General features: G+C 51.6%; 1 protein-coding gene and 1 long non-coding RNA gene across 2 annotated transcripts; one reads left to right on the forward strand and one right to left on the reverse strand.

Annotated features, from left to right (window-relative positions):
• Window positions 1-2,990: 2,990 nt before the first annotated feature.
• On the reverse strand, window positions 2,991-7,235 carry CCL17 (C-C motif chemokine ligand 17). The gene is made up of 3 exons (XM_082369109.1): window positions 5,996-7,235; window positions 4,296-4,413; window positions 2,991-3,663 (listed from the first exon to the last, which is right to left on the reverse strand). Exons 1-3 carry the CDS (start codon window positions 6,201-6,203, stop codon window positions 3,543-3,545), a joined length of 447 nt encoding a protein of 148 aa, XP_082225235.1. The 5' UTR covers window positions 6,204-7,235; the 3' UTR covers window positions 2,991-3,542.
• A 9,840-nt stretch (window positions 7,236-17,075) lies between these two features.
• LOC309617223 lies at window positions 17,076-22,635 on the forward strand. The gene is made up of 2 exons (XR_014237811.1): window positions 17,076-19,507; window positions 20,017-22,635. It is a non-coding gene; the product is annotated as an uncharacterized lncRNA (long non-coding RNA).
• The last annotated feature ends 585 nt before the right edge of the window (window positions 22,636-23,220 follow it).

The raw sequence follows: 23,220 nt of genomic DNA on the forward strand, positions 1-23,220 counted from the left end.
ATAAAAAAGAATGTACGTATATGTATAACTGAGTCACTTTGCTGTACAGCAGAAATTAACTCAACATTGTAAATCAACTGTACGTCAATAAAAATAAATAAATAAATAAAATGTACCCATGGGATTTAAATGTATGTAGGTGACTGAATGCCATTAAAGAAGAATTTATTACTTACATTTCCTAAGAGAAGGGGTCATGCCACACCACGCAGGGCAGAAGGAGAAGCGAGGGGAAAGCCAAGGCCACAACCCTTATTGGGTTTCCATGGAAAAAGCAAGGCAGGGCAGGGTCAGCAATTGAGGACTGCCTGTGGGAGTCATTCCAGCGGGCTTCAGGGCGTGGGCGCTGTCCCTCATTGTCTGGTACCCGGCCCTGGGTGATTTGGGGAAATATTCATTTGGGGAGTGAGTTATATAAAGGAAGTGGTTGGAGGATTCAGGATTGGTTGGAGAGTTTGCAATATGATTTTTGCATGCCTTCGAAAGCTGGATCACAGGGGAGGTGTAACTTGTGATGAATGGATGCCAAATAGACAAATACAGAATCTAAGAAAACACGGTGAGAACACCCCTGGCGCACTGCTCTCAGCACTGCCCACGTTGCATCTGGAATTAGTGGCCCTGCAATTCCCAGCAGTGGTTTTCCTTCTTCCTCTTCATCTCGTTAACCCCTGGCAGCGTCGTTTGTGGTTTCCTTGCCTCTGCTCCCTTAGGAGAAGGACTGGCCAACCGCAGACACCCTGACCCGAGGCCCTGAGCAGCTACAGTCGGATGTAGGTGACCCCAGCCCCTGGGGACAGCACTGAGGCCAGGGCCCTGGTGGTCAGGGACGTCAATCAGGCTCAATCTTTATTGGGAGCTGGAGCGCCCTCTGGTGGGAAACCAAAGAGCAGCGCAATTCAAAATTCCACTTCAAGGCCGGGCTTGAAGCCCAGTTATGTTATCAGGGCACCGCTCCTCTGAGGGCTTCTTTCTTGACGTGCCCCTCATGGGATTCACCCGGGGGCTTGTTGATGAAAATATATATGTCAAATGTCCACTATGCACAAAGCACTTTTCCCCCCTTATAAATGAGTCAGTAAATACCGAGTTGCCTGACTCAAATACCTGCCCCAAGGAGCTCATCAGTGAGTCAAACATGCAAGTATCTATATTTACAGGGGACAATGTGGTAAAGCTGAGGTGAGAGCAGGGAGCTGGTGGAGGACACGGAGTGGGACATCAACTGCAACCAAGGAGACCAGGGAGGGCTTCTTGAGGGAGGCAGCATTTGAGCTGAGCTCTGAAGGGGGACTGGATTTCAGACGTGGAGGAGGCAAAGCTCTTTTCAGGTGGAAGGAACAATGAGAGACCAGTGCCCCTCCCTACCGTTCTGTGTTCTCTGGTTCCTGCCCTGTCCTCTTTCTTCCTACCTCCCTACTAGCCTGTCATGGGAAGTCTCCCAGTCACGAGTCCTTAAAATGGCTTCTTCCCAGGGGAACATGGTGGCTGGTCCCATCTCCTGCATCTTGCCCCACCCACATTGCACCCTCACTCTGCTAGTAGACACTTGGATTCTGAATCCTGCATTTTGTTGCCAGCCCTGGCTCCACCTCTCCCCCACTGAGGGACCTTTAAGCCACCCCCTGGCTCGGTCACTCTCAGGGTCTCCCCCCGGGTAACCCCTTACCTCCTCATAGTCCTTCACTTATCCGAGTTCACAACATGGGCCTCTGAGGAATATTTCACTAGGAAAAAAAGGTTTTGATTCTTTTAAGGCAAGTTTTCAATGCAGTGGATTACATGCATGTTCTCTGAGTGTCTTTCTGGCAGGGCGAGGGATCTGGGCCCCAGCCCTTGTTCTCCTTTGCTGTCCCAGGGGCTCCTCCTTGCCTCCCCCTATTTTGAGATCATCTTTTTCTCACCCCTTACCCCATGTATCCAGATGACATTTTTCCACAAAGAATTCAGACTGGGCTGCCCCAAGGACTCTGGATCCAAGGCAGCTGTTCAAGGGATACTCCTTGGGACCAGGGCAGGGAAAGAGCCCACCTGTGGCTGAGGAGGCCCTGGGTTCACAGAGAAGTTCACAGTTCATCACCATCATCAGCCTTATTAGTAGTAGTAGTAGTACTGTTGCTGTTTTATTCTTGTCCCTCTTCGAAAGTGGACTTGGCTCTGACATCTGCCCTGCAATAAGACAACTGGCCACAGGGGGGCAGCAGAAGGCATAAGCTTTGCCTGAAAATAACTCAATTGCAGCCCCGCCAAACAACACAGGTCACAGAATCCCAGGAGAGAAGGACCCATTGCGCCTGCTCCTAGGCTTCGTCCCAGAGAGAGAAGCCACAGCCTACAGCTGGTCAGGAGAGTGAGGCAGAACTAGAATCCGAAGACCCTAACTTCCCCCACCCCACAAGGCTCCAGTCCTGAGCTGGGCCTCGACAGAGGGGTCTGGGGATGGGTCCTGGTCCACATCCTTCTGAGCACTATGGGGTCCCCAGGGAGACTCACTGAGCTCCCAGCCTAACGGAGGAGTCAGGACTACAGACCCACCCAGGAGTCGACGGGAGAACAACCCCCTCGGGCTGCCCCAGAGTCCCTGAAAGCTGGAGGAATCAGAGCAAGAGAGAGAATCGGGGGTAGCTGTTCTCAGGGACAGCTTCCTGGAGGCTGGCTTGGGCTGAGGCTGGGTGAGATGTCACCTGGTAGGGCGGGGCTCACACTTCAGGTCGGCAGGAACCACGGGGCCGGGCTGGGGCGGGAGACGAGGGCTGGGGGCAGCGGGGATGAGCGGGCGCGGGGGTCTGGCTTGGGACGCGGTGGAGCAGCTCCGGCCCTGGGAGCCGGCCTGGGGGTGGAGCCGGGAGAGGGAGCTGGGCGCAGGTGGAGCTGGGCTTGCAAAGACCGACCGGGCCTGGCTGGGCTGCGGGGTTTGGTAGGGGCTGGGAGGTGGGCGAGATGGGGAAGGGGCTGCGGGAGACCCTGGGCCAGGGAGCTCCCCAGCACTTGACAGAACCCTGGCCTGCGGAAGAATTCTAGAACCATTTGTGGAATTGGATCAAATGCTTAAGGCGAAGGGTGTCCTCAGCTCCGCATCAGCTGGGGTGTCACGGAGGAGAATGGGGCAGGCCTGGGAGGACTCCATGGGCAGATAAGATGGGAGAGAATCCAGACGGTCCTTCCCAGGTCCCCCTTCTGCCTGCGTGCAGCAGAGGGGAGGACCTGCTGGCCTCTTGTCACCCCTGCCCTGCTCGTCCCACAGGCCCCCTCAGCCCTACCCCTGCCCGGGCCTCCCCTCATTAAGGTGGTCTGCACACTCAAAGCCTCAGTTTCCCTCTCCGACCTGGACAGGGCGAGACTACATGTTCTCTGCGGGCCCTTCCAGGGCGACAGGCCAGAGTGGACAGAACACGCTGACCCAGACTGGGGGAGAAAAACTTTAATCAGAGAAGGGGACAAGGGGCCTCTTTGTCCTTGTAAGGCCTCCACCGGACCCAGGGAGCTCGGGGCTGGGATAGTGAACGTGGAGGCGGGAAGACTCCAGATGGTCCAGGGAGCAGTCAGGACCGCTGCGCGGCCAGGTCACGTGGCTTTGTGGTGTTTTGCAAGTGCTTGACTGCCTTTTTCACCTGCACGTCCTTGGGGTCTGAACAGATGGATCTGCCGTGGAGAGTCACCAGCCTACACAGAGGGAGAAAACCGTGCGGGAGCTCAGGGCAGGAAGGCCTTCCAGAGGCCCAGGACCAGCCTCGCCCTGCACTGACGAGGACCCTGAGCCCGCAAGAGGGGCAGGAACTTGCCTGAAGTCACCCAGGGCATCAGCGGCAGCTCTGAGACTCCCGGCTCTGTCCTCGGTGATTCCTGACCCCCCCGGGGTCCCTGCCAGGCCTGGCCCTCCCAGGGAGCTGGGGCTGCACGACTTTGCCCCCCCCTCCTCAGACCGCCTGCACCCACCTAGGCCTGGGAACGAGGGGTGCCCGGGAGGGGCCCAGTGCTCAGGGCTCAAGCCCAGGGCCTGGGAAGTGACCACATGGGCCGCTGACCGCCCTGTGATATGGGGCTGTCCCATCTCTCTCAGGGCCTCAGTTTCCCCATAAATCAATGAAGAGCTTAGACCTCACAGCCTGGGGCCCTTTGGGGGCTCGCAGTGTGGGGTACGGGGGCTGCCCTGAGGAGCAGGGCCAGGGGGTCAAGGGACGAAGGCCCTGCTCTCTCCTCTCCTCTCCCCAGTGGCCCTTCTGGGAGCTCCAGGCTCTGCCTTCTCCCACACTCAGCTTCCAGGACAGGGGTAGGGTGGGGACAGGCAGACTCACACGATGGCATCCCTGGGACAGTCCCCTGGGGTCCGGTACCACCTCACCAGCTTCCTGAGAGGAATGGCCCCTTTGAAGTACTGCAGGCAGCACTCTCGGCCCACATTGGCTCCTCGAGCTGCGGGGAAAACAAAGCAGGAGCAGCTGTGTCTGCGGGTGTCTGCGTGGGGAGGGTATGTGCATGGCTATGGCTGTGGTTGTGGAGGAGGCGCTGTGAGGGTCTGCACGTGTGTGTGTGTGTGTGTGTGTGTCTGGAGTGGAGTCTGTGTGTGCATATCTGCATGTGTGTTGGTGTGCCTGTGTGTGTCGGTGGTATCGGGGTGGATCCGTGTGTGTGTATTTCTGCATGTGTGTGTCTGTGTGGTTGGGAGGGGTCTCTTGTGTGGGGGGGGGTCTGTAATTGTATTTCTGTGTAGGGCGTATGTGAGGGGTCTGCACATGTGTATCTGTGTGTGTCTGTGTGTGTCAATGCGTGCACGATTGTGTGCATGAGGTCCTGTGTGTGCTTTGGGGGGCCCTTTGAGTTTGTGTGTCTGTCTGTTCACGTATCTGTGTATGGGAGGGTTTGTGTATGCATGTCTGTGTGTGTGCCTGTGAGTGTGTGTCTGTATGTGTGCATATTTGTGTGTGTGAGATCTCTTTGTGTGTGCATGTGTGTATCTGTGTGTGTTTGGGGAGTCTGTGCATATATGTGTGTTTCTGCATGTGTGTGCATCTGTGTGTGCTCACACTCAGACCAGCCCCGAATCACCAAATGTTGACTCTGGGCCAGGCTCTGGGCTGAGCCTTTGCTACCGCTGCCCCTTCAGCCCTCAAGCACATCTGGAGACAGGTGCTGTCACTACCCCATTCTACAGATGAGAAAGTGGAGGTCCGAGGTGTGAACACACTTTCCTGGGACTCAGGGTCCTCATCTTTGCACAAGAAAAAATATCCAACACTTGCTAACTGGCAAGCTGGTAATCTGTGACTTCAATTAAGGCCGTGACAGAGTGTTTTCTAGGAAGCCTCTGACTGTCCTCTGACCACTTTGGGGGTGGAACTTGGTTTGACTAACACGGAGCTGACCAGGCCCAGCGTTTTACGAAGTGAGAGTGAACGTGCAGCCAACTCTGAAGATCACCCCATTAAGATAACCCCGAAGACTGCAGCTGTGTCACCATGTCACCACGCAGGGCGCTAACCAGCTTTATTTCTAAAGTAACAATCTTATCTCAGTCTTCCTTTCCCAACTGAGTATAAAAATCTCTCTTTTCACCTGCTCTGGGAACCAATTCTCCTGCCTTAATGCTGATCCTCTCATTGTATATAAGACCCATTAATAAAATAGACTCTAACAAATACTTGTGAGAATTCTTCCTTTTCCACTGTCAAAACACAACCACAGTCATTGCCTCACAACCTTTGCAGTGTGAGACATGCAAGTACTTTGTTCCTCGGAAGCTGAGCCCCAAGTCCTGGGGCATCCTCCTCCTCGTCCTCATCTCCATCCTCTTCCTCCTCCTCCTCCTCCTCCTTCTCATCATCATCATTTTCCTTTGAATGCCTCCCTCAAAATCCTATTGCTGCTGGCCTCTCGCATCTTTGTAGGAATAAGTGGGGTGTAGGAATAATGTGTGTGTGCAGCTGCTGTAGCCTCAGTGCCCCCACTCCTCCTTGCCCTGTGTCCCTTCCTCCTGCCGCCTCTGATCTGCCCTCACCTGCGTGGGTGTCCTGCAGGGAAGCCCCCAGGAGGAGGGCGGCCAGGAGCAGCATCTTCAGGGAGGTCATGGTGCCGGGAACCCAGGAGAAGGTCTCTGTGTGTGGGTCTCTTTGCTCAGGGGAGACCAGGATGAGCACCAAGTGCGGAGGTGACCTATTTAACGTCTTTGGGGATCTTGCCCCGCCTCCTGTCACCTCCCCCCACATCCTTCCCTAGACCCATGGAGTTCTACGCATTTGAGGTGATTCGGCAGAAGCCCAGTCTTGGAATATTTGCGGCTTTCCAGAGAATAGACACTCAGCTGGGGACAGAGGTGGGTTATGTGTGTCCGGGGGCCGTGACACACTTCTCCTTTCACAGGAGACATTTCTTGGTTCCTCAATTAGCAGAACCAAAAAGCCTCCATCCTAAGCTGCGTGCACCCCTGCTCTGAGGCTGGCGAGCCTCCTTCACGCACGGTGCCCTGGGCTGGAGGACGGCCAGGCAGGGGCCAAGAGGGGCTGCTTAACCTGGGCCCGGAGGGGCTTCAGGGTGCCAGGAAGGCCTCCTCAGGCGGTCGGCAGGCTGCACGGGCACACGGCGTCTCTCTGCAGGGAGAGCTCCGTCTCATTCTGAGAAAGGTCTGACGCCCAGACAGACTTGGTTGTGGGTCCTTCCCTAAGCTGGGCCCTGGACCACAGAAGGCCAGAGCCCAGCAGGTTTGAATCACCATGTAGTCCCAATCTGTAGAGATTGGGAAGCCAAGTTCCCTCTGGCTCCTAGCAGAGCCAAGTCTGCACTGGGCATGTGGTCAGGGTCCAGTCCCAGCCAGGCCCTGAGCAGAATTTCCACGAACCCCATGGGCTACAGCATCCCTGCATCAGGTCAGTCTCCTGGCCACCAGAGAAAATGGCCAACAGTCTGCTCAGGGCTCCCCCCGAACCAGATTATGGGAGTCCCTTAGCTAGAAGGAGGGTCCTATGCCCACCTCCACAGGCTGCATCTCACCAGGGCCACCCTGGACTTTGATTCTGACACGTGGGGTCTAGGCCTGACTCCACCCCGTCCCTGAGCAACCAGAGGCAGCTCAGAATGACACCCACCCACCCACCCCTGCAACAGGGTGTCTGGTGCATCTGACCCTCTCAGGGTCAGCTCTGTGTTAATAACTGAGCCATTATTACCATTTCATTACCAGTGATGAAAACAACAGCAGGTGCTGTTGTTTTTGTTTTGTTTTGTTTTTGTTTCTAATTGACCTGTAACACTGTTAGTTCCAATAGTACAACATAGCGTTTCAATATTTCTATACATTACAAAATCACCAAAGTTATTACAATACTATTGACTATATTCACTATGCTGCACATTTCATCCCAGTGACTCAATTATTTTGCAAACTGGAAGTTTGTACCTCTTAATCTCCCTCACCTATTTCACTCATCCCCCTGCGCCTCTCCCCTCTAGCATTCACCTGTTTGTTCTCTGTGTCTATGAGTCTGTTTCTGTTTTATTATGTTTGTTCATTTGTTTTTTGGATTCCACATGTGAGTGAAATCATATGGTATTTGTCTTTCGCTATCTGATTTATTTCACTTGGTATAATACCTTCTAGGTGCATCCATGTTGTCACAAATGGCAAGATTTCATTCTTTTTTATTTCATTCTTTTTTATATGTATATATATACCACATCTTCCTTATCCATTCATCTATTGATGGGCACTTAGGTTGCTTCCATATCTTGACTGTTATGAATAATGCTGCAATAAACATAGGGGTGCATATATCTTTTCAAATTAGTGTTTTTGTTTTCTTTAGATAAATACCCAGGAGTAGAATTGTTGGATTCCATGGTAGTTTTATTTTTAATTATTTGAAGAACCTCCATAATGTTTTCCACAGTAGCTGCACCAACTTACATTCCCACCAACAGTGCACAAGGGTTCCCTTTCCTCCACACCCTCACCAACACTTGTTACTTGTTGTCTTGTTGATTATAACCGTTCTGAGGTGTGAGGTGATAGCTCATGTGGTTTTGATTTGTATTTCCCTGATGATTAGTGAAGATGAGCATCGTTTTCACGTGCCGGTTGGCCATTTGTATGTCTCCTTTGGAAAAATGTCTATTCAGTTCCTCTACCCATTTTTTAATCAGGTTGGTTTTTGTTTGTTTGTTTGATGTTGAGTTGTATGAGTTCTTTGTATGTTTTGGGTGTTAACCCCTTATCAGATATATCATTTGAAAATATAATCTCCCATTCAGTAGGCTGCCTTTTTGTTTTGTTGATAGTTTCCTTTGCTGTGCCAAAACTTTTCAGTTTGATGTAGTTCCATTTGTTTATTTTTGATTTTGTTTCCCTTGCCTGAGGAGACCTATCCAAAAAAAATATTACTGAGACCAAAGTCAAAGAGTGTACTACCTATGTTCTCTTTTTTATGTTTTTTAAACAGCATATATGGTATATTTTATAAAACTGTACATTAAAAATGTAATCTATGCACACAGATAAAAAGTACAGGTTATATGCCAATACTGGTTATTTCTCAGTTCATGAGAGCATGAACTGAGCCTATGTTCTCTCCTAGGAGCTTTATGGTTTTAAGTCTTACATTTAAGTCTTTAATCCATTTTGAGCTTATTTTTGTATAGGGTGTGAGAAAGTAGTCCAGTTTGATTTTTTTGCACGTAGTCATTCAGCTTTCCCAACACCATTTATTGAAGAGGCTGTCTTTTCCTCATTGTGTATTCTTACCTCCTTTGTTGCAGATTAATTGCCCATATAAGTGTGGGCTTATTTCTGGGCTCTCTATTCTGTTCTATTGATCTATGTGTTTTTGTGCAGTACCATACTGTTTTGATTACTTCAGTTTTGTAGGGTAGTTTAAAATCAGGCGCTGTTTGTTGAAACCCAACTCTACCAGGAACAGATCTCAGACTATAACCTCATCAGCCCTCATGGCTCACCTGTGAAAGGAAACCATGACGCTGGACTAGATCATAGGAGGAGGTCATGTGCTCTTCCTCCTCCCCCAGGGCCACCTCCCCCAGGCTGGGCTGCTTCATTTCCTCGTTGGGGGAGTCCTCCTGTCCATGGTAGAACCACCCTGTGGGTGGGATGCTCTCTCGTGGCCTTGCTGTGTGACCTTAGGAAGCTCACAGACCCTCTCTGGGCCTCAGTTTCATTTCCTGTAGGGGGACTCAGGAGGCCCCACCAAGACTGTAGGTCTGAGAAAGATGGGGTCCTCCCTTAGTGGAGGACAATTTGTCTGCTTCTCTTAAGGTCACATCGCCTGCCAGAGACCCCCTAACCCCACCCACTCCTCAAGCCACAGCCCAGAGGGTTTTCTGCCCCCAGCCTGTCCCGCTGGCCGTTCCTCCTATCCCCGGGGCAGGTTTCCATTTGCACATGCAGTGGAGCAGAGGGGAGGATAGTGGCATCTTCCTGTCTGTGCACATCTTTGGCACCAGCTTCCTACAGATGAGGGGGCAACCTGTACCCCCCACAGAGGAGTGCCCAGCAGCCCCCCTCCTGCTGAGTCAGAAGAGAACAGGCCCAGCTGGGGAAGGGGTGCTGGTGCCCTCAGCCACCCTGGCTGAGGAGGGGAAGCTCTGGCCTGGAGACAGAAAGGAAACACAAAAGCCCAGAGGTGCTCGGGGAGGGCCTGTGTCCTGGAGGACGCAGAGGGGGCATGTTTGCTGATGCAGCCCCTCCTGGATGGAAGTCTCTGCATCCTCTCTGCTGCCCATGCCCTCTGCCTAGTGGCTTCTGCCCCCCGTCTTGTGGACACTCCACCTCCCACTGGGGCTCTTCTCTGTTGGACAACAGTAAACGGTTATGATGATGATTAGCAGCTTTATTAACAGCGAGGCCGCCCCAGCACCCACTGCTGGGGAACCCCCTGAGTGGGTTTCGAGTTTCCCTTGTTTCGCCACAGACTCAGAACTTTTCTCTGGAAGAACCCAAGTTGCCCTGTCCCTTCTAGGGAACAGGTTACAGGAGCAGGAGCAGAGGGTTCCGGACTGGCTGTGGGCAGGCGCAGCCTGCCTAGCCAGGGACGGGGAACAGAGCAGCATGTGTGTCAGGGAGCCCCTGCCACTTGCCCAGCACTGTGCCAGGGCTATGGGGCGGGCAGAGGCAAGATGGCACCCGTGCCCTTGGGGGAGTTCGCAGGAAGTGAGCATGGAGAAACAAGGCCTGGCCTCACAGGGGAATGTGCAGGTGAGGTAAAGGGCTGCAGGGCCTGGGTGCGGGGAGAGGTTGGCCACGTTGGAGGCCCCAAGGAGGCTGCAGCCAGTGAGCTGGGCCGGGCGGGTGGGAGGACTCATACCAAGAGGAGGGGTGGGCATTTCACATGAGGGGAGCACGGAGCAAAGGTGCAGAGATAAATGGGGAAAACAGCACGGAACCCTAGTGGGGAAGATGGCCTGGATGTGACACCGAGACAGTAAACTCCGTGGTGACAGGAGCGTGTCTGCTTTCTTTACCACCGTGTGTGTCCCCAGCGCCAAGCACAGTGCCTGCCATACAGCGGGCTCGCAACGAGCCTTGACTCAGTGAGTACAGGACGGAAAGGCAAGCTGGTGACACGGCGTAGGAACCGGGGTGTGGGGAGAGGGCCTGGAGGGATGAGTGCATCTCTCAGCCTAACTTGCGAGAGACAGAAGTGACCAGGGACATTTTTGAGGTGGTTTCCTCACCAGGGATTAACCCACTTATTCCCCTTTGGTTCTCCCAGCTGTGAAACAAACTCCAAGGGACCTTCCAGATGAGTGTCCTGGAGGGTGGGCCTGTGATAAGGGTCTCAAAAGGCCTTTATGGTGCTATGTGGCCTCGAAGGTCTGTCAGGGGGATCAGGAATGCGCCCTGGAAGAGGGAGAGGGAGGGAGGCTGAGAGGGGCCGCAGGGGAGGGGGCGCTCCAGATGGAGGAAGGGGGCGGGCACAGGCAGGGAAGCAGGCCAGATACAGGCCTGCTAAGAGAAGGGCATCACAGGGGAATTGCATCGGAGCGGGAGGAAGTGGCGAGGCTTCCAGAGGTCTCAACACCTCTGCCTCAAGCCGCCCAGACACCTGCCTATTCACCTGCCACCCCTCCTGCCCCAGCCCTGCCACCGCTGCCACGGGCAGTCCCTCGAGGGTAAAACCAGCTAGCAGGGTCAACATGCCCCGCCCCAGATCTAGCTTGAAGGAGCCGGACCAGCCTGATTCCGGCTTCCTTTCAGGTGAAGGAGGGAGGGAGGGTTCCTGGCCCACCCCTGGCTCTACCACGGGCTGGGCGGGAACCAGGGATGCTGCTGTCACACCCCCCAAAACTTAGCCCCAAGCCACCGAGCAGGGACCGGGTTGCTGGGGTGTGGAAGCTCTTTATCATCTTCAAATTGCACAGTTGTCGCTGGGGCAGCAAAGTTGTCACTGTGGGTCACACCCATGTCAGCTGAGGCCCAGGGTCTCCTGCAGGAGATGGAGCGTTTTGTCTACTCAGTTCCATCCTCTGGCAGCTGAAGCTAGATTCGTCCTGCCCTGCCCTGCCCATGGGGGCCGAGGTGTGCAGGTCCCCAAAGTTATCTCCATCCTCCAGTCCCAAGATATGTCCCACTCCCCTGCCCTGAGGGCCTGATGTACTCACTGATGCACTGATGTCCGTTGTTCCTGACAGGTTGCGGGTCTGCTTGGTTCCTCCGGTCAGAAACGCAAGGGTCATCCCTGCCCTGGGTTCTTCCCCCACTCCCCTCCTACTGAGTCGGCCACCTAGACATGTCTTGAATCCATTTCCTTCTCACCATCCACATGGCCACCCCTGCATCTCTCTGCTGGACCACGGCCCCACACTCATCTCCCCGCTCCCAGCCTTGCCCTCCGGTCCATCCTCTCTAAAGCCCAGTGATCTTCCCTAAACACAAATGTCAGCAAGGCTCTCCCCTTGCAAAATCCTTCATTACCCTCAGGATGAGGTCCAGATTCCCACCGACTTCTCAGCCTCAACTTTTGTGCCCAGCCCTGCCACCTACCATGTCACTTTTTTCCAGCCACATCGATGATTTTTCAGTTCCTTGAAAATGCCAGGCTCTCACTGACACTACTCAAGCCTTTGCACAGCCTGTCCCCTGCTTCCCATCTAGAACACTCTCTCTGCTCCCCACACCCCACCACCTTTCATTCCTACCCTCCTTCAGATCACAGCTTAAACTCTCACTTCCTTCCTTCAGCTCCAATTTTCCTTTGTGTCATCATAGGTCACTGACTTCCCCATTATGCTCTCTTTCCATTACATTGTGATGGCTGGTTTATTGCTGTGAACTCCTTGAAAACAGGATCTCTCTCTCTTTTTTTTTTTTTTAACATCTTTATTGGAGTATAATTGCTTTACATTGTTGTGTTAGTTTCTGCTGTATAATAAAGTGAATCAGCTATATGTGTACATATATCCCCATATCCCCTCCCTCTTTCATCTCCCTTCCACCCTCCCTATCCCACCCCTCTAGGTGGTCACACAAAGCACCGAGCTGATCTCCCTGTGCTATGGGGCTTCTTTCAGCTTGTACCTCCAGGACTAGCACCCAGTAAGTACTCCATAAAATATGCTTATTGAATGGATGAAGAGGTGGGTGGTTGGATGGATGGGTGAATGGATGGACGAATGAGGGATGGATGGATGGATGGATGGCTGGGTGAGTGGATGCATGGATGGGTGAATTGACGCATGGATGTGTGGATGGATGGATGGATGGATGGACACTTACACATTTCTGAAGTACAGCTTGGGCCCAGCTTCCATTCTATCTAGTGGTTCCTTCACCCCAGAACAAGTGACTTTTTAAATTTTTTTTTGGCTGTGTTGGGTCTCTGTCGCTGCGTGTGGGCTTTTTTCTCTAGTTGCAGCGAGCGGGGGCTACTCTTTGTTGCGGTGCGCGGGCTTCCTATTGCGGTGCGCGGGCTTCTCATTGCGGTGGCTTCTCTTGTTGCGGAGCACGGGCTCTAGGCACGTGGGCTTCAGTAGTTGTGGCTCACGGGCTCTAGAGCGCAGGCTCAGTAGTTGTGGTGCACGGGCTTAGTTGCTCCGTGGCATGTGGGATCTTCCCGGACCAGGGCTTGAACCCGTGTCCCCTGCATTGGCAGGCGGATTCTTAACCACTGCACCACCAGGGAAGTCCCAAGGACAAGTGATTTTTGATCTAGTGTGTCCCATCGGTTCATGAGATACACCTGAATCCTTCTGTCATGGATGAGGTGGAGGAACCCAACCAAGGCACTCTTTGATTCTTTTTCCAATCTAGTTCACAGCTTCCTTGTGGGTTGTGGCCATTTCCTGCCTCTTGCCAAACCTAAATTGATTCAACTGTGGCTTTGATCTCATCCCTTCTTCGTTCCAGAAGGTCCTTCTTCGTTCCATTACACTCCCACCTCCTGGCTCCTCACAATCTCCCACCCCACGGTCCCCTTCCCCTCTGCTGATGACATGATCCCATTTCTCTGGTTCCATAAAACCTCTCCTTGCCCCCAACTCCCCTCTCTCCTAACCCCCAGCACACTGTCCTCCTAGTTCCCCTTTTATTCAGGACCAAACTTCTCCTATGTGTGGTCTACATCTCCCACTACCAATTTCCTCTTGACCCACGTGTGATTTAATTCTTAGACTGTGGCTTCTGGCACTGACACTCTGGGGAAGTGACTCTCTCTAGGCCTCTCAACATCACCCCCTCCATGGCCACTCCTTGAACTTCCCATCCCCTCACAGAGGGAAGTGTGGGGCAGTGGTTACCAGCAGGTGCTCTGGAAGCATTACCTACAGCCCCAGTCCTTCATCTATCTGTCCCTGGTTGTGTGACCCAAGAACAAGACTATGAACCTCACTGTCCCCATCTGTAAAATGGACATGTTGGTAGACTCTCCCTCATGGTATTGCTGGGAAAATGAACTGAGATGATATATGTAAAGTTCTTCATCCCCAGCTGGTTTGATGAGTCTCCTTGTCATCACCGAGAACCCGCTTCCCTTCTTGACATTCCTCCCCATGGGATTCGACACATGGCTCCTGCCTGAGCTCTTTGTGGGCTCCTCTCCTCAGTAACATCCCTGAGCTCTCACCCCAGGTTGGGCGAGATTCTTAGCAGTTACGTTTATGGGTGAGTGGATGCATGGATGGGTTTACTTTGTCCTCACAACAGCCCTAGGAGGTAAGAGCTATTATTATCTACATTTTACAGATGAGGAAACTGGGGGCCAACCACGGTGGTTAAGAAACTGGTCCACTTCAGAAAGAGAAAATCAAATACCGTATGCTAACAAGTATATATATAGAATCTAAAAAAAAAAAAAAAAGGTTCTGAAGAACCTAGGGGCAGTACAGGAATAAAGACACAGACATAGAGAATGAACTTGAGGACATGGGGGGGCGGGGAAGGGTAAGCTGGGACGAAGTGAGAAGTGGCATTGGCATGGACATATATACACTACCAAATGTAAAACAGATAGCTAGTGGGAAGCAGCTGCATAGCACAGGGAGATCAGCTCAGTGCTTTGTGTCCACCTAGAGGGGTGGGATAGGGAGGGTGGGAGGGAGACGCAAGAGGGAGGAGATATGGGGATATATGTTTATGTATAGCTGATTCACTTTGTTATACAGCAGAAACTAACACACCATTGTAAAGCAATTATACTCCAATAAAGATGTTAAAAGAAATTAATTAATTTAAAAAAAAAAGAAAAAGAAACTGTTCCAAGGGTACAGAGCTAGCCTGTGGCAGAAGCATGCCCGGAGCTCTGTCCTAGGGTGTGTTTTCACCTCAAGCAATCCTTTCTCCCTCCCTGATGTCTCCACTCAGGTCTTTGATCTTGGAATGGATGCTTCCTAAATCTCTGTCCCCAGCCTCTGCCGGTGACAGATCAAACACACACCCCTGGACTCCACCCCATCCTCTGGCCTCCTCTTGCCGGCACTGTCAGCTGCCTTAGCTCTCTCTGCCTTGCGATCTAGCCGGCTCTGTGCACGTCTGTCACCCACACTGACTGTGAGCCCCAGAGAGGAAGAAAGCTGTCCACTCACGGCTCACTCAGCCTCAAGAACCAGAAAGGCAGAACCAAGTTCCCTTTCCACCAACTTCCCTCTTTTCTGTTCAAGCCAATATCATTCCCTACCTCCCCATCTGCCTCACTGGTCTGAAACTTTGCCCTTGACTCATTCCTCGCCTCCAGCCCCCACATTGCATCAGGCACAGACTCTGCTCAGCGATGTCGTCAGGCAACGCTCAGCTTTCTCACTTCCTCTCATTCCCACTGGCTCAACATGAATCCTTCACACCCAGACTGTATCAACAATTTCCAATCCTATTTCCTCCTCTCTGGTCTTCTAGACACCACCCACCTGCATGCTTATGTCTGATAGGTCTTTCTCAAGGGCTGCTCTGACGACATACTGCCCCCCTCAAGAACCATCGATGGCTCCCTGCTTCCTTCTGCCTCCACTAGAAACTCTTCAGGCCAGTCTTTAAGCCCTACTGTCAATCTGATCCATCCCTCCCTAGTCAGTCTCATCTCACGGATCCCCAGGGTTCACCTTATACTCTGTGCCTGGGTTTGCGGCTCCTGTCCTCTGCTTTTCTAGATTACCCATCCCCTTCTCCGCAAACCAAATTCTACCCATTTCTCATATATGGCATGCCATAACGGATTAAGCAAGGGGGTCACTGTGGAGCCGAGGGGCTGGGAACAAAGACTCACAGTCAGGTAACCCGGGTTTGAATTTAGCTCTGCCATCGGCAAGTTGTGGGATTTCAGGCAAGTCATTTCCCTCTGAGCCTAGGTTCCACATCTATAAAATGAAAATAATAATAGTAACTGCATTAGAAGGTTTGAGTTCTCATCAATTGCCTTAGTGCCTATATCTGGCAAACAGTACGTGTTCCTGACTTTAAATATCATCTCTATGCCAATGACTCCCAAATTCCTCCCGCCAACTCCAGACTTGTATATCAGCTGCCTACTCAACGTGTCAAACAGATGTCGCAAACCACCAAGTCCAAAACTGAATTCCCCATTCCCATTCACTCCCACACCTGCTCCTCCTCTGTTCTTTGCCAGCCCCTTCCGTCCGGTTACTTGGCCAGAAACCTGGGTGCCATCCTTGACGCCTCTTTCTCTCACCCCCCACTTCCCATCTGTCCGGTGATCGCCTGGCTCTGACTCCAGAATCCATCCAGAGCCTATCATCTCTCCCCTGGATTCCTACACTGCCTCCTGGCCGTCTCCCCACCTCCATCCTTGCTCCCTACAGTCTATTGTCAGCACAGCTGCCACAGGGAACGTGAGTGTCCTCTGATCAGAGCATCTCCATGGCTTTCCATCGCACTCAGAGGAAAAACCAAGGACCCCACGGCAGCTTCAAGGCCCTGCATGCTCTGCACCCATCCCTACCCTGCTAACTTTGGCATGTTCTTGCCCTGGATACCTGTGTGCCTCGCTCCTTCACCTCCTTCAAATTTTACTTAAATGTCACTTTTCAGTGAGGTCTACCCTATTTAAAACTGCAACCCACCCCCACCTCTTCCTCTGCTCTATTTTTTCTTTTTCTTTTTGCTGTAATACTTACCACCCTCAAACATACTATACCACTGACTTACTTATTCTGCCTGCTGTTCATTGCCTGTCTCCTACCCGTATCCCCCTACCCCCATCCCCACTGGAATGTAAGTTCCACGGGACAAAGGCCTTTCAGTGAAGCATATCCCCTGGCACATAGTGGGCCATATTCTACATACTGGTAGAATTCAGTGAGTGGATGAATAATAGCTGATATTGTTCCGGGGGCAGAGTACAGAAGCACTTCTCATGCAGTCTCACTCTTACCGGTGATGGACTTGTCTCACTCTCTCTCGTGCCTGGGCTTTAGCACTCCATCTGGGCTCCTGCTCCAGCCCTGTAAAACAGTTCCTTTTATTCACTGCTAGAGTCCAACTCTCTCTTTCTGGGGAGCATTTGTCCCAGTTTCCAAGTTATTTCACAGGCAGGTCTTTGGTCTCTTGACAGCACTGGGACAATTCCAGGCTGTGCTGCCGAGTGACCGGTTCAAGGCACTCAGCCCTCAGGGAGCAATGACGGATCTTTCGTTCGGATGTCAGAGGTCTGCTGCAGCCTGCTCCGAGCCTGGCAGCCTGTCTGGGGGGGTTGGGGGTGGGGGTGGGGGTGGGGTCCTTCCTATCCAATCTGACCCTCGTGCTCCCAAGAAAGGTTTGTTCAGCACCAGGGTCAGCGCTCAGAGCCCAGCATCCTGGAAGGAGAACATGGCACCCTTTCTAAGGAGCCTGGTGGATCTGGTCTCTTTGAAAGTCTAGGGGTTTCCCCGCATTCCTGTCCAATCTGAGTCACTGCAGACAAGCCAACAGGGACAAGAGCAGCGGCGTTGGGCCATTCGACACGTGGCACAGTCCTGCGTGGATCATGGCTCCCCCAGTGAGGGCTGATGGTGCAGAAGGGGTGTGGCCACTCCTGAGCAGGGTCCAGACCTGGGAAGTATGAGCCCCCAGAGGAGGCTAAGGCCCTGTTCCCTTTCCAGAGAGAAGCCGGCGCCTCAGCAGCCCTCCGGGCCCAGCCACGTGGGTTGTGGCTTGTCCTACCACACGCGGGGCTTTCCCCTCAACCCCACTTGCTTCAGCATCTCCCTCCTTCCTGCCTTGCCTCGTCCCATCAACTCTCCAGACTCATTGTTTTTTTTTTTTTTTTTAGATGAAACTAAAACTACCTAATTTAACTCCAAAAATAATTTGGTATTTTTATTGGGATCACATTGAATGTATAGATGTCCTTAGGGAGCTGGGTATCTGTACCATCTACTCCTTGAAGTTTTTCTTAGCCTGTCCGACCTCTCCTCCCCCAGCCAGCTCCCCCTCATCCCTGCCCTCCCTGTGGGGTACAGGCTGGGGAGCAGGGTGACTGGCTCTCTCCGATGTCTGAGGTTGGGCTCATTAAGGATGTGCTCTCAGGGGAGATGGGGAGGAGCATGGGAATGAGGGCAGGGAAGGGATGGAAGCCCAGAGAAGGTGTGACGTCAGGCACAGCCCCCCAGGGAGCTTCTGCCTGGCCCCGCGGGGGCTCTAAAGTGAGAGTTAGAAGCAAAAGCAGCCAGAGGGAGTGGGGCTCCGGGCGGGACACCAGCACCATTAACCATACCCATGAACTCGCCACCAGGTAAGAGTCAATATTACTGCTCACGGTGGCCCCGTGTGCCTCTCCTGTTCCATCCCTCTATGCATTAGAGAAAACTGAATTGGGCATCCATTAGTCCCATGCATTTCTTCATATTTTACTAATATGTGTATGTCCCTAAACAATATATAGCACTGTTTATGCATGTTTTTACGCTTCATATTAACACTGTCATACTGTATCTGTACTTTCACATCTTGTAGTGTTGAACTTGAGAGTCATGTGTGTTGACAGGTATCCATGTATTTCTTTCTTTTTACATTGTATGCTGTTGCATACAATAACTATACTACAATTTACAAAAAGTAGAGTGGGGTGTCTGGAGTTGGACTGCCTGCTGTTGGTCAAGGTAAGTTCCCTTAATCGGTCTGTGCCTCAGCACTTCCATCTAGAAAATGGGGCTCCTATTAGTAGGACATCATCTGAAACCCGAGGAAGGGATTAAATGAGAAAACTCATTCGAAGGCACGCAGTGGCGTGTGACAGGGACAGTGAAGCCCCCGAGGAGGACGAGGCCAGTATCCTGTTCACCGGCGTCTCTGGCGATAAATGAATGACTCCTCCTCCTTCACCTGCTCCCCATCCCGCCCAGGGGCCCCACTGCTCCTGGCACCCTGGAAAGAGGACCCGGGCCTACGTACCTGGCCTCTCAGTGCTCACGCAGACGGGACTTCAACTCCATCACGTCGCTGGCAGTCATGATGATATATAAAAACGAGGAAACGGGCCGCACAGGGACAGTGAGAACCAGGGGTGGGGAGGAGAAGGGAAGACCCGGGAAAATGGCCAGGCAGGCAGAAGCGCCCACGCTGAGACTCCTGAGATCCCAGGGATGCTCGGTTCCCCCTCCACCTGCTCATCCCTCTGTGGGTTTGGGTGACAGTCAGAGCCTTGACCCAGTCCAGGCTTCCCAGGGGTCCTTGCTGGGCCTGAGGAGCAATTTCTTGACCAGGATAAGACGCCGGAGGGTCAGAGAGTTTCCGGGGTGACTTGAACACATCGTCACAGAAGGCCACTTTCAGTCTCTGACATCCCTTTGAGGCCGTTAAATATTTTCACCAGGAAATGCCTTGAAATGCACCTTCCCGCCATGGATGGGCGGGCTTTGAATAAATCAGAAAGGGGTGTGGCACAGGCACCAGGTCAGAGAGGGCCAATGGACACAGACAGCTGTGGGCCCTGGCCCTTCCCCTCTTTCTCTTCTTCCAGGACCTGTGGCGGTCACTGGAGCACAGAGGGAAGAAGACACACACTTGCCTGCTCTCACGGGTCTTACGGAAGCACCATGAAACAAGCTGGGTCACGTGAGGGATATAATGGGCGCAGGTGAGGTGAGTACCCGTGGCAGGGAGCCTTCGTTAAGCTAAGTCAGGGAAGGCCTCTTGGAGGAAGTGACATCTAAGCTGAGACCAAAGGATGAGTAGGAGTTGGCCAGGGCAACAGTGAAGGGGGAAGTTATTCCAGGAAGAGAGAACAGCCAGTGCAATGGCTCAGAGGTATGAGAGAGAAGATTGACTTGAGGATGTTAAAAAAAAAAAAAAATGTGTGCCAAAGGTGATGTGGGGGCATGGAGTGAGAACGGGGGAACCAGCATCAGGGGAAATGAGCCTGGAGCCAGCGGGCCAGTTGAAATCCTCTAGGAAAACAAAGACACGGAACGTGCACTTGTCAGTCCCTAGAACTATGCTTGATTTCTGTGCCAACAGGCCTAGGTTACCCTGGTTGGGCTTCTGGGCTTAGGAGGTACGTGAAAGACTGGTTAATGTAGATCATCTGGCAAACAGCTGGTGCTCAATCATTTTAATATTCTTCTCTCTATTTACTTCCTTGTCTGCTGCAGTGATCACCAGCGTATCTGAGTCATTAGAACTCCCGAGTATCAGTGTATCTCAAAGCAACTACAAAACCCTTCTCCTTTCCAGCTCCACTCAGTGAGAATCCCAGATAAATCCATTGACAGCTGGTGGGCTAAGGATGAACTTCATCCCGTCTGCCAAGAGAGCAAGTGAAGAGAGGTGAGCTTGATAACGGAAAGCTTGTTTACCCCAGTTAAGGGAATGGTTCGAGCCTTTTAACAGCATCATGCACATTACTGACAAGTCACTCCTACTTAGACCAAGTAATATATTTCTTCTTCCTGATTGCTGCATCAATCAGGATAGGCTAGGTTATGTTGCAATGACAAATAGCCTCAAATCAGTGGTTTAAAACCACAAATCTTTGTTTCTTCCACATAGATCTGCTGGGGCTCTTTCTGTGGCTGGGGGTTCTGAGTCATCCTCAGAACCTGGGACCTGGGGTAATGGACCTGTCATCTTCTGGAATATTGCCAAGTTCTGGACCCAAGGAACTAAAAGTTCTGAAGGCTCTCTCACCGATAATTAAATGTTTGAATCTGGTTTGACAAACTTTACTCCCACTGCCAGTTCAGAACTGGTCATGTGGCATCTCACCAACACCAAGGCGGCAAGAAGAGCAGCCCTCTTGAATGCCTAGGGGCAGCAAGCCAGAAAAACTCAGAGAGACTGATGTTGAAACTAACTTCCCATTCTGTCCAAGTCTAAGATTCAGGTGTCTTGCTAGTCTGCTTCTAATTAGTTGGGATTCGTGAGTTTTGACCTTGCCAAGTTCAAAAGCAATTTAGAGGAAAAAAGTTACACCAATTTGAACAGCATCTATTAGCTTAGGGAAAAAATTATGCAAATTACAAATTATTTTTATCTGCTTGCTGACACTATAACATGTCTTCATCTTACTTTACCGAAAACCAGGAAGACTGCTTTTCTTTATACACATCCTATAATTCTAAAGTCTTGTTTGGGTAACCAATAACAAAAGTGAATAGAAATAGGATGTTTCGAACCCTTTGGAAACATCTATCGCATGATCGTAGATTCTAATTTACCAAGAGCTCACTATGGGCACGTCATTTTTCTAAGTGTTCAGCAAGGATTATCTTATGACATCTTCCCCTACAAGGAGAATTGTTATTATTCCTATTCTACAGAGGAGAAAATCAAAGCTCGGAAAGGTTAAGCAACTTGCCTAAAGTCATACAGCCGAAGATCACCATGTTACATTACACTCCTGTATGGCTAAAAAACAAGAGGCTCATTATAAATAATTCTGTTCTGTCCTCTGGGGGCAACAGATCCCTTGAAGGTAAGAGAGGGGCATCTCTTCCAAAACATTCCCTGCTTTGGAATTCTCCTAGGTTCAGAGGCATCACCACCACCAGCCGATTTGGTGAGATTAATGAGATCCTGCATGGGTCTGGCCATTGAAGTTTGCGGTCATCTGGGGAAAGCCAGCCTAGCACTAGATCTTTACTTTAATCCCAGCAGCTGAAACATTATTTATCCAGGAAAGCACATGACTGAGAAGAAGTAAATGGGGCACAGGTGGTCTCCTGAGCTATTAGTCGCACAGGGGCAGCAGGGCGTGTACACACACACACACACTCACGTATATCATGGCTCCCAGATGCCTATTATTCAGCCTGTGCTGGAAATTCCCAGCCATTTGTGTCTGTGTTTTTCTGCCTGGCCTCACCCTTTTGGGGAATGTACAGAAAACAAAGGAGAGGGAAAGGGGAATAACAACAAAGGGCAGAGGGTGAGAAGAATGCAGGTAGCTACCACCCAAAGGACCCTGCAAACCTGGGAGGGGTGGGGGTGGGCTGGCCTGGTGCGGAGGGCTCTAAAACTTTGGCTAGGAGCCAAATCCCCTAATTTGGAAGGCAGGGCAGTGGGGGAGGGGGAGAGGAGGGGAGGAGGGGGGAAGGGGCAACGGCTTGAAGGTACAGATTCCCAGCTCTCCCACCCCAGCAATCAGAATTCAGCGGAGCTGAAGTGGGGCTTGGGAGTCTGTACTTTTGACAATCTGTGGCTCACGCTTTCAGAAATAGTGATTAAGACTGAAGTCCTGGGCTTCCCTGGTGGCACAGTGGTTGAGAATCTGCCTGCCAATGCAGGGGACACGGGTTTGAGCCCTGGTCTGGGAAGATCCCACATGCCGCGGAGCAACTAGGCCCGTGAGCCACAACTACTGAGCCTGTGCAGCTGGAGCCTGTGCTCCGCAACAAGAGAGGCCGCGATAGTGAGAGGCCCGCGCACAGCGATGAAGAGTGGTCCCCGCCTGCCGAAACTAGAAGAAGCCCTCGCACAGAAACGAAGACCCAACACAGCCAAAAATAAATATTAAAAAAATAAATAAATAAATAAAAGAGCCTTCCCTAAAATTAAAAAAAAAAAAAAAAAGACTGAAGTCCTGGAGAAAGACTTCAGGTCATATTCCAGCTCTGCTGCTTACAAGCTGTGTGACCTTGGGCAAGTCACGTACGCTTTGAAAGCCTTACTCTCATCATTTTAAGATGGGAGCCCTTGTACGTAAAGAACCTAGTGTATTGCCTGGCACATGGTAAACATTAAATAAACAATGGCTATTTTAATAATAATAATATTAATATTACTATTATATTATATACTATTATATCTCAGAGCCCTCTATCCAAGATTTCAGAGGCCTCCAAGTCTCTATCAAACTCTGCACTAATTGTGGGGAATCGCTTCAGCTAAAGTTTAGCTCTGTAACTGAAAGAGAAAATAAAACACAAACACCCAGCATCCCTAGGCAGGTGCTCTGGACTGAGGGAGAATAAAATTTCCCCACTCTCCATCCTCTTCTGGCACATGAAGAGTTTAACCTTATCTGAGAATGTGATGAAAAGACAGGGACAAGCATTTTCATTTCAAAGCCTCTGTTGGTGTCTCATGTTGCTGAAAGGGTGGTATTCGGGGAGAGGTTGGGGGGCTGTGACTTTGCCTCCAAGCTCCTTCCTGGGGGTGGGAATGGGCAGAAGCGGGAAGGACTGGACTTGGGGTGGAACAGAAGAGCTACTGCGCACTGCTAAGGGCAGTACTAGAATTTGCAGGGTCTTCCCTGGCGGTCCAGTGGTTGAGACTCCGCGCTTCCATTGCAGATGCCGTGCAGGCTGCAGCCGAAAAAAAAAAAAAAAGAAGAATTTGCAGCTGGCGCAGAGGCA

The sequence above is a fragment of the Balaenoptera borealis genome, assembly GCF_965194805.1.
Source record: "Balaenoptera borealis genome assembly, chromosome: 19".
Lineage (NCBI taxonomy): Eukaryota > Metazoa > Chordata > Mammalia > Artiodactyla > Balaenopteridae > Balaenoptera > Balaenoptera borealis.